At 32.5% G+C, this 12,243-nt stretch overlaps 1 protein-coding gene across 3 annotated transcripts in view; it reads left to right on the plus strand.

Annotated features, from left to right (window-relative positions):
- Positions 1 to 12,243, plus strand: part of LOC143253301 (transcription factor EC-like) — a 95,433-nt gene that overhangs the window by 65,643 nt on the left and 17,547 nt on the right. For 2 of the 3 annotated variants that reach the window (XM_076506959.1, XM_076506962.1), the window contains exons 4-6: positions 7,468 to 7,569; positions 10,760 to 10,928; positions 11,691 to 11,766. In XM_076506959.1, coding sequence (XP_076363074.1) covers positions 7,468 to 7,569; positions 10,760 to 10,928; positions 11,691 to 11,766 — 347 coding nt within the window. The remainder of the gene's footprint in view (positions 1 to 7,467; positions 7,570 to 10,759; positions 10,929 to 11,690; positions 11,767 to 12,243) is intronic. The other variant, XM_076506960.1, reaches the window with a different exon arrangement.

Genomic DNA, 12,243 nt, shown 5'->3' on the forward strand with positions numbered 1-12,243 from the left:
GCATGTACAGTAATAATGATTAAGCTAGGTATACAATTGCCTACTACAGCAAAACGATAAGTGTTATATTAGTTCTACTTTCAATAGAATCGGCTATCTCACGTTCGTTTTACATACCCTGTTATTAGTATTTTTTTTTAAACTGTTGCTTATAATAGGGAGGCGAAATACGTTAAGGGAGTCCTTGTAAATTGTTTTGTTGTTCAGCATAAGGCTACACAGAAGATTATCTGTGCTTTGCCCACCACGGGTATCGAAACCCGGTTTCTAGCGTTGTAACTTTGCAGACACCGTTGTGCCACTGGGAAGCGGTTGTAAGATGAAATGTGGAAATACACCAACAAGAGACAGCCTTTGACACCAGTTTCAAACTAATCTCCTACACTGTTATGCATAATCCTGTTATTCATATTCACAACTTGTTATTTGGGTATTACAATACCAACCACGTTCATGACTGCTCATTCTTTTTAAAGGTTTGACAGTATTTTTGTTTATTTGGTTATGTTGTATGTGTTCGTACTGGAGCAGCTAGCGTTGGTTTTTTTGTTTTTGTTTTCACTCTAAATCCTTACTTAACCAACCAACTCAGCTAATACCAAATGGCTGCTAAATCAAGAACCCAGAAAGTCTGCAATATATTGTCGTAGGTTTAGTGGGTATCCATGGTTAATATCATGTTTATGTGAAAATAAGTATAGAAGTATGAACGACAGTCAAAATGATGAACTATACTTCTGACAAGTAACTTCAGGTGTGACTATTATTCTTGTCACCAGGGGTGTTTACCCTCTCCACGTAACGACACACAAGGTAGGACACGTAGAGGGTTCGTCATAGACTGTTTTACAAACCCAATTTCGTATATTTTTCTCTAACATTGGCTTCATAACTTATCAAAATGTATTATGTAACTTCTGCACTAGCGTTTTTCTTAATAAAATTCTGGTTATTTGTTGTTGTTTTTCGAATTTTCTATTACGGGGTGAAATGCAGCACACTTACTTAACCAATTTATGCGTTTGTATGGTTTTTCTTTTGCTTAACGCAGACGAAGCCATAAGAAAATTTGTAGTGTTAAAGTTAATGCTCCTAGTGTGGTGCGTGTAAATTGAGGTGACGTGTGTGAAACCTCATCTGTGTTCCATCGATATTTCGCAGATTGCTAAGGCTGGTAAACTGTGCTTTGTGCTTGTCAATTTTTATGCACTATTAATAACTAATGCCTTCGTCTTTAGTTGTGCATGTACCAAGTTCCTATTCGAACAGTTAGCGAAGGGCCATTGCAGTAGAATAGCCTTTATATAACAGAGGAAACCTATAGTCGATGGAACTGGATCAATAGTATTGCAATATATACTCTCTTCACTGTGGGCCCAACATGACCAGGTAATCTGAGAGTCGCGGGTTCGAATCCCCGTCACACTAAACATGCTTGCCCTTTCAGTCAAGGGGGCGTTATGATGTGACGGTCGATCTTACTATTGGTTGATAAAAAGAGTAGCCTAAGAGTTGGCGGTGGGTGGTGAAGACTAGCTGTCTTCCCTCTAGCCTTATACTGCTAAATTATGGACGACTAGCGCAGACAGCCCCTCGTATGGCTGACTTTGCGCGAAATTCGAAACAAATAAATTTGACTGTGTGAATAATACGGTCTTTCAAAGCTAGGCACACCCTCCAGTCTATCATTTCAAAACAAGGGACGAGTATGCGTATATAATCCTTATGTGACCTAGCGCGAAACCTCCCCAAACAAACAAGTGGATAAACATTTAAATAAGATCCACTGACTCTCAGTGTTTGCTTATCTAGAATCATCTGCTTTCTAAGTTGGGAAAAAAATTATAAATAATGTTTGAGCTCTAGAAATTATGATAAACTAAATTATTGGATTTGATCGGAACATCTTAACCCTGGACTGCATCGGAATTTCAAACATATACCATTTCTGCACCAAATTACATATGGATCCATATCATTTAATGTTTACTGACTTGATGACGGTCCCAAGGACCAGGCAACGAGAAAAAGTCGGCGAATGTTATATTTTGCGTTCCTGGTCCGACAAACGTCAGAAAATTCCATTTTACGAGCACAAACTGGGAAAAGTCAATGAATTTGTGTGATTCGGTGATGTTTCTAGGACGAAAAATAAATTATCTTTATTGCTGATAAATCGCATGCAGATTGTGGCACATGTATCACATCCATATGTGTGTATTGTGCTCTTTGTGTGTGTGTATGTGTGTAATTTCCGCCTCGATATTTCTGTTCAGTTAACTCCTACGGAGTATGAAACCAGCCGTGATGTTTAAACATTACCTAGGTATCCATTCGCCTTAACGGATTGTAAGGGCGCTAGACCCGGCTTCACCTCGTTTCTCTAAAATTAGGGTATCGGAGAATATTTTATTAGCGCCTAAAACCCGTTACAAATGCATCTCTAGAGGCATTATATACATTATGCATCAATAAAACGGGAGCCATAGAAGGAACACGTAATACCAAGATATTACATCATAATTATTTGTGTAGAAAAGATTTGAAAAAAAAAAAAACTGTTGAAACGAACAGTTATTATTTCAATAAAGTTAAAAAAAAAATTACACGTAATCTTAGGAGTTATTGTTGTTTCATACATGTGCAAACATGTATTTAATTAACTATGAAAAATAATAATTATATAAAATAATGTTTAATCGGTAATTTTTGTTTTAATTCGTTATGTATATCATTTGTATATACGTGATAATGTGACCTTACTTGGCAATGACTTTAGAAACTTCCCTTTAGGGGTGTGGCTGAAAGTTGGAGACACCTTTTAAAATGTGTTCAGATAAACAAAATGCCCATTTTTGTACTTACGCTAAAAAAATGTTTCCCATATCAGTTTTTATTATGTTTTGTTCATTCTTCTGTTCCATCAGTATGGTCAACCTAAATGAACCCTAACAGTGCATGCAGTGCTTCAAAAATAATAGCAGTGGTACAAAAGTAATCTCTGGGATATCCAAACTCAACCCATGGATCAGTTGTCGACCTAAACTGACTAAAAATTGACACAGTACACAGAAAAAGGCATTTCGTTTGTCTGACTACATATTAAAACGTACCTCTGACTTTTACAAATATAGGCATTTAGGGCTCGGTTTCGAGATTAGCTATGCCCCTGTCGCCATCCCATTTTTTACTGAACTGACGAATGTAGGAAAAAGTAATATTTTTTAATTGGTATTTACAATTTTTAAAGTTCATAGAAGTTTTAAATTATCGAATTATTCTACTTATTCATATAATAACTAGTCTCGTGTATGCCTGAAAAGAATATTTGACTTTGCATTATATATAAATACACTCGTCAAGTTAATAGACCATTTGCAGAATGCTCTCTGATCAAAAAGCATGAAATTATGAACCTTAATGAAATAAAATGTGTTTAGTAAATTCAATGTACAATGTAGAAAATGTAAAAGTAGCCATCCGAGATCGTACTCCGGACTGACCTCATGTGAGGTCAGGTTAGCCACAACATTCCTCAGGTTTGATGTAAAGCAGTGTTTTTCAGGTAGTGGTAAACCAAACGAGTAACCTTGTTATTTATGTACTTATATGTCCCCCCGCTGGTACAGCGGTAAGTCTATGGATTTACAACGTTATTAGTTTTTATGAAAATAATCAATACTTCTTATCAAAGAAAACTATGTACATAGAGCTAGATATTAAATGTTCCAGCGAAGAATTCAGCAAATGTAATACAACATCAGTCAAACTAGAGTGTATTGCTTCTATGGCAGTAATCTTGATAATATCTCTCAATTTGTCCTGCTTAAAAGCAGAATATCTTAAACTGTATAATTTGGGAGTATTGTATTCTTAACTTAGATAATTCTTTGTAAGATAAAGAAAATGGAACTTTGCATGAAAGAAAATAGATCGCACACCAATGCCACAAGGCAGGCGTATCATAGAATTTTTCTGATAACCTTGTTTAATATCTTGCATTTCCAGTTTTTATGTATGTGTTTTTCTCTACATGTACACATTCATTATGCAGAAAAACGGTCATGTCAATGGTCAAATGGAACCAGTTTATTTGCCTTTAAACATTCTTAGGCCTACAGATATGGTAATGCTAAAAATACCCACATTGATGTCTGTGCCTGTTTGCGATCAGGAACATTAAATCTCAGGTTCGAGTCGTTCGTCATTGTTGGAGCTGGCTTAACCAAGCTAAGGAGCTTCAGCTATATAAGGTCCAGTTGTACTATTTGAAACCCTTTTAGTGTTTTGTACTTTGCACTTGTAAAGAGCTTAAAAAGATAATAAACTTTTATGCCTTTCGATAGTAACACTGTATTACGGTGTTTGTGTTTTTAAGGAATACTTTACACATACATATATATAGGTATTTTATCAATGTTTGTAACAAATTTTCAAAATATATTTCACTTTATCATTTATTGTCTTGTTTTTTAAGGGTATAATACATTTGTAAAATTTATTTTATTACTGTTTGGGCTTAGAAAATCATTATTCTACTTTGTAAAGGATTTACTTTTATACATTTATTTTAATACCTACATGCGTTTCAGTTTGCATGCGACATATATTGTTGGAAGTTTATTGTGCAATTATTTGTTTTGCGAAAACGTAGCGTGTTCGAACACTGTTGGACATTCTAGAAACTAGATAAACCAACACATTAAAGGACAGTAATATTATTATTATTAATCAACTACTGTCAATGTGCTCTAGGCCGTAGAAGCTATAATTGTGATTAACGCCTGGGCCTGGCATGGCCTAGCGCGTAAGGCGTGCGACTCGTAATCCGAGGGTCACGGGTTCGCGCCCACGTCGCGCCAAACATGCTCGCCCTCCCAGCCGTGGGGGCGTTATAATGTTACGGTCAATCCCACTATTCGTTGGTAAAAGAGTAGCCCAACAGTTGGCGGTGGGTGGTGATGACTAGCTGCCTTTCCTCTAGTCTTACACTGCTAAATTAGGGACGGCTAGCACAGATAGCCCTCGAGTAGCTTTGTGCGAAATTCCAAAAAACAAACAAACAAACAAACAAAACAAACGTGATTAACGCCTATTATAATCGGGAAACTACAGAATTGGGCTAGGAATGTTATAGATTTCGAACAATCCAAAGTGTTCACATTCGCTGAATTACTTAGACATCATTTATACAAAGACCTAGTATTTTCATAAGTAAAAAGTCAGCGGTGTAAGGCAGCTCAAGGTAGCTAGCTCAAGTGAGATGTGACAATATCAACTCAGAATTAATCTACTTGTCGTTGACCTGGATCGTCGTTAAAATATTCAGTTTTAGACTGGATACAAGACTCAGTATTGCCTGCAAGTGTAAAACTGTTGTATATAAATCATTATTTGTAATAATCATCATTATAGATTGTATTGTTTGTATATTAAAGTAAATTTGTGTTAAGAAAAAACAAATATGAATCAATCTTGTTGGGAAATATCATAAATTTGATACATATTAACAATTAATTAACTTCTAAATTCAAATTGCCGGTTATTTGAAATTGTAATACGTAACATACGCAACGCAACAAATTGGACACTTGTCCAGAATAAGTTGTGTAACATCATGAAATACCATATTTAGCGCCTCACATTTTTGATACTCTATAGAAAATATTCTAATAAGAACGATATTGAGGCTCCAGTTTCATCTTCAAACTTTTAAATTAGTTCACTTGGTTATTTGCAAGGGCTTCTGATCAGTGACATCATGTCCACAGGCTACAAGTGGTCATGCCTCCCACACACACTCACAAATGTTTTCCATACACTGTTTTGATAAACCTAAATCATTCATTAAATAACAGTTATGATATGTATTATCCCCTTGACAAACTATTGAAAAATGATTAGAACTATACTTATCCTAAGCCATTAGGATTTGGCCTGTTACATTTTCACACACTACATTCTTAATATAATATTTTGGGGATTTTCAACCACACTATATCTGTCATATCTGTTGCCAACATGTCTGCAATGGATAAGATAGCTATAATGTGATTGGAATACTGTCATTACACACACTAAATCTCAAAATCTCCATGGGCTAAGATTATAGTGTTTAAAAATGTAAAAGACCTAATACTTGTCTGTATTGTAAAACCACTATGTTAAACATAAGTAACTTATGACTATCTCCCCCCAAAAGGGGGGAGGAGATAGATAACACTGGTTTTGATAGTTAGTTTGTTTTTTTTAAGTGAACAGTATTTGAAAAACTATATGCTAACATTTTGAAGACAGTGTTGAGTAGTCATTATAGTTGTCACATGCTTTAATACAAACATCGTTTTTGTGACTCCTATAAGAACACTTTCACTTAAATGATGCTTTTACACAAATCTAGATAATGGTTGTTAGAGGTTGAATAATAATATGTAAATGTGTGCGAAATTCTGAGTGCCAGCAACTTTACTGATCTTTATAAATGCTGAATAGCAGTAATGGTTGCAAATCTGGTAAGGTGGATTGAAAGACTAGTGCTAGTAGATGAAGTCATACGATAAAGTGTAAATTAAATAACATACTATTAGTTACTAAAGTTTGTGTATATTACAGAAAAAAAGTAAAATTCTGGAAACATTTTGTAGAAATCAGTTTATCAAAGGTTTGGAAAGCTGATGTGGGAAAAAAAATGTTTCTACAAAGGATATTTTAAATTTACAAATGATCAATGGAGTAGCTGAAAAGTGTCAAATTGTTTAGTTATTGGTATTGGATAACGTGTTTCCAGTCTTTTGTATAATAACAAGAGTGACAAGATGTTTCTTGTATGGTTCACAAAGAAGCATGTTTAATTGTGAAGACAGTTTAGAACCTCTACCCTTCATTGCCAAATGATAAAACACCATAATAATTAGATTCCCTGTATAAGCAGTAAGATATAAAGGTGTATTAGGTGTGTATGTGTAATCTAAGTGTGTACTAGTTGTATTTGTGTATGTGTGTTTACTTATAAGATGTGCATTAGCACTATCTTTTTCAAATATTTGGGGATGGCTGGTGTATGCAGTGTCAAAGTGCTTTGTAACACTTGCATCAATAAAAGTTGGAAGTACTCAAGCATGTATGGACCTGGTATCTACGTGTATGTGCCAGATGTAAGTGTATATGTGGGTGTTTCCTATTTTCTCCATTGTTGTCTCATATAATTTTCAGATGTCTGGGTGGAAAAAGATGAAAAAAAAGCTTTTGTTCTGCTTTTAATAATTTACTCCTCTTGAATCTGTTCAATTTAATCCTAATTGATGTTTCACAGAGTAAAATTATCAGTTTGATTTCATAAATTAAAGCTTTTTAATTTTTTTTACTGAAGTCCTACTTAATCTTGGTTGAATTATAGTAAATATTGTGTTTCTAACTAATTAAATTCTATCTATTTAGGTAATAATTATCTTTCTCTTATTTTCTCAGCTGGAAGAGTTTTGGGATGATTTCAGTAACCTGGGAAATGGAGGTATGGAAGGTGATGTAAACCTTCTTGAACTGGAACCTTCTTTCAATGTCCCATCAACAGTTAGTGTCTTGTTTCTTTTACGGACATAATTGTGCTCTTGATTTCATCCATGCTATCTTTGATCAAGATATTTTATTATCTGTGATTTTTTTTTGTGTTGCCACCTAAATTAATTCCTTTTGTTACATCAAATCTGGATATAATGTATTTTTACAGTGAAATAAGATTGGATGTTTAGGTTTTTCAAAGAAATGTTGTAAAATATGAGGGATACTATTTTCTCTCAAAGGGGGGAAAAATAGTTCTAGACAAATACACCAAAAAATTGATTCCTATTTTCCCTTTTTTTTAAAATAAAAAATGGTATCTTCCCCCCCCTTCTGAAACCCACATGCTTATAAGTATTTTTAAAATAGCTCTGACTTTAATTGTGGTCACTTCTTATGCAGCTCCTACATACAAAAACTGTGAATTATGAGCATTCAAAATAAATAATTACTTGCACATAATTTGAATAATAGAAGGTTTAGAGATTAGCTATTAGAAATTAATTTAGGATCAACATGGTAACCACATTTAAGCAAAAAATAACTTAAATACTTTGGTTTAGATGCATGATCCTTTGAGTCATTAATACTTTAAAGCACTCTAGGTTCATTATTAACTAGACATGCACTCACAACTAATTATCTATTATCATTCACCAGATTAATTGGTTAATAATTTGCTAGTTAATTTCTTTTCTTTAAGAAAATGTGATTCACTATTCCCACTGCAACAGATTAGTTTTTGCCAGTTTTACTACTTAGTGCTTCTTGAATAGGTAAAAAAAAAAAAAGGTAAGCCTTGTATGTTTCTATTTACTTGTTTCACTCTTCCATAATGAGCTGTAAACCTTTCAAACTAGTCTGTCATGATATAAGTAGCAAATGAAAAAATACACAATGCTTTATATCATCCATCCTCTTTACTTAAATGTGTATTTTAATAAAAATAAATAATTAAAATACAAAAGTAGTTTAATGGGGATTTCTTGAAAGATGTTTGAAGATTAGGAACTGTATTGTAGGAAAATATTAATGTTTTTCAAATATTTAGAAGCATTCAATTAAAAACATAAATGAAAAAAATGTTTCTTTAAACTTATTATTTCATCATACTTCTACACATTTTGCTTACGTTAAAAGTAAAAATTTTCTTTTAATAGGCAAGACGTCTACTTCATTATGAACCATTTCTTATTTTGTAAATGTTTCCTTCTTGTTTACACTTTATAGTTTTTATGATGCAATTACCAAAGTTTTTCAAAGAGCATCTGAAAGCATAATTTGTGGTTCTACAATTTACTCTCACAAATTTAAAATTGGTGTCCAGTTGTTGGGAATTTGTATGCTCTACAGATTTTTTTACATTTCATTTTCATAGTTATTAATAACATACAAGTACTTAGTGGAATAGTTTTTGTAAAAATATACAAAAAACTAATGTAAAAATTAAAAATAATTAAAAGTAATACTGGTTATGGGCTAGAAATATTTTATATGGTAAGTACTAATTTATTTTTAACAAAAAAAACCCATAAAAGATGAGGTAAATTAATGGTAACTATTAACATTCCCATATTTTGTTTCTAAAAAGTAAACCAAGTGGCATAACATGAAACATCATGGAATTTGAAATGAACATGAAACTTTCCTCTGGGTTTGACTTTATTGTTATATAATATTGTTAATGATTAAAATGTATCTGAAATTGTAAAATGCTTACTGAAGAAATCTTTTTTTCCACAGGTAAAAGTACAAAAATTTTAAATCTAGTATTAATGTTGAAACAAAGGATTTGGAAGCTATGCTCACTGTTGTTAAATACAAAATTGCTTATCATGGTATATATACTTTTCTTAGTTCTTTTAAATCTCTTGATGTTAAAACATTTTTACAGAGACCTTGTATTATTATGCAGTAATTAACAGTGATGCAGAACACTAACTTAATCTAATTGTAGTTGTTTCTTTGAGGTTTTTAACCCTAAACGTTTTAATTAAGTGTGATTATTTTAAGTGCCAAAAGTTAAAGTAAAACCAAGTTTTTATTTATTTATATTTTTATTTTTTGTAGCCTTTAATATAGAGTAAGCTAAATCTTGTATATATGAAGCCATTATATACATTTTAGTATTGTAAACCTGTTTTGTGTGTGTGTGTGCGTGCACACGCACACAGCCAAAATAATAAATACCAACTTTAAACTGTAGTTAGTTGAGATATTGATCTCCCATATATAGTTGATATTTTCCACAAACACTCTTAAAATTTTAAGATACATATAATATTTCAAAACTAATAAATTTAAATGAAGGCACTTGGCACACAATCATTGCAGATACATAGTAAATATTTAAATGTTTATAGTTTTCCTAAAATTAAGAAGTGCCTTAGTACACAAAGGGAGGATATTTTAATTACCTAATATAATTAACCTTGTTATTTTGTGCATAAAAATTGAATAGTGCTTTACATGAAATTTTTTAAATTACTTTATAAGTTTTATTTCTAGTGTAAGACCAGTATGAATTAGAAAACTAAATATATGGTATTGATAGATAAAGTATTTAATCTGTAATTCATTATTACAGTTACAGTAAAGCATAAAATGTAATGGTTTCTGTATGTATTTAAATGTAGATAATATTGTAAACAGTAAGTATGGGATGTAACTACTTATAAATCCTGGCTTTTATTTTTCTCTGTGGTCTTTTTCTTTTGTGTACAATGTTGGTAGCCATCCTTTTCTGTCTCTTATCTTGTTTTTTAATTAAACTGTAGATAATAGTCTTAGAATACACAGTATTTCAGTACCAATTAGTGTTAGCATGCTTTTATTATATAGTAAAAAGGAAGTACTACATTTGTTAAACAAGAAGTAGTAATACAATTTGTTCAGTCTCTATTTTAGTTACTAGCAATTTTCTATTGCCTTCTGTGATAAATTTATATTACTGAAAACGAGTATGCCTGATATCGCGTGTTTGCATTTTGTTGTTCAGCTACATTCTTATATAAATGGTAATTGTTAAACTTGTAATTTAACAGGTATGCATGGTTGCTGTAAAAGTATATTTTTCACCCATTCTGCACATAAAAACTAAATGTTACACTACTAGATGTAGTTTCACAGTCTATGTTATTGACAGAAATTCTGATTATGAATAGTAATTCATGATGTAGATCTCTTCTTCAAACTTCTCTAGATGCCAGGAACTACAGATTTACTAGACCTATTTTCTGCTGAGCAGACCAAGTCACCAACATCCTGCCCACCTGACCTCATGAATGTGAAAAAAGAACCTTTATCACTTACTGAAGACCACTTGCGAGCATTAGCAAAAGATAGACAGAAAAAAGATAACCACAATATGAGTAAGTAAATTGATCTTGATGACAGCTGTTGATAAGTTTCTTAATGTAATAAATTTACTTGTTTTGTAGTGTTTGATATAATTCACTAGTATAACAACGTTAAATTGAGTGATAAGAAAAATAAAAGCAATAAAAATGCAATGGTTGTGTATCCTCCACTAGAATACTATATGCTACTACTTTGTATATCCTCCACCAGAGAAGAGTATGTAGCTACCTTGTGTATCCTCTGCCAGAGTAGAGTATGTATGAAATTATTATATAGTTGTTTCAGTCTTGCCAATAAGTACTGTATGAAGCTCTGCATTGTGCTTGTCACTGTTGCTCTGTAAGATATGAAAAATGGAATGTTCTATATCTTCAAACAGAAAAATAAATTGATTTCCTGACAGGAAAGAGTATATTAAAAAAAAATGTAATGTAAGTTTGTGTAAGAAACTTGAAAGGAAAATAATTATTTGTCCTGGAGTCTAAGTAGATAAAATGTTCTCAAAAACTATGTTCATTATTTTTCTCAAAGTTGTCATGCTCATAGTTTTTTTTCTGATTTTATTGTTAGGTATTAAAAATATTATCTAGTAGAACATAGATTTCAACTGTCTTTAGTTAAGATTTTGCAAAATCCTGTCATAATTGACATAGATAATGTGGTTGATAAGTTGAGATCTTTTGGTGCTTCATTATTATTATTGGCACAGTGGTATATAGATTATTTAGTCCACATTTATATATTTTATTTCAGTCATTTCTTTTATTCAACAGTTGAAAGACGTAGAAGATTCAACATTAATGATCGAATTAAAGAACTTGGAACCCTCTTGCCAAAAAACAATGACCCGTAAGTAATCTTCGTGTATTAAAAAGCATAGACAGTGTTATTTTTAATTGGCTATTTTTCATAGAACATGTCAGAATGTTCTATATTACTACAGGACTAGGATTTCAAGACATCGGAGTAGTTCAGCCTTTGATGTTGCCAATAGTGTCAGTTTACACTAGGTCAAATTGTTTTCTGCAAGCTCGAATTACATTGATGTCTTTGAGTTCCAGAAAAGCCCTCTAACTGTCTGTGGGAATTACATTGATGTCTTTGAGTTCCAGAAAAGCCCTCTAACTGTCTGTGGGAAAACAAAGTTTCTATAGTTACTGCCTTCCATGTAACAAGAAAGGAATACTGTCATCAAGGTGGTCTTTATACACATGCACGCACGCACACATGAGCACGCAGGAGCGCGCACACGCACACACTGTATCATTACACTCTTTTTAAATTGTGTGTGCACTGTTGGATTAGTAGGTGTTGAAGGTTATAACA

The sequence above is a fragment of the Tachypleus tridentatus genome, chromosome 6 (genome assembly GCF_004210375.1).
Source record: "Tachypleus tridentatus isolate NWPU-2018 chromosome 6, ASM421037v1, whole genome shotgun sequence".
NCBI lineage: Eukaryota > Metazoa > Arthropoda > Merostomata > Xiphosura > Limulidae > Tachypleus > Tachypleus tridentatus.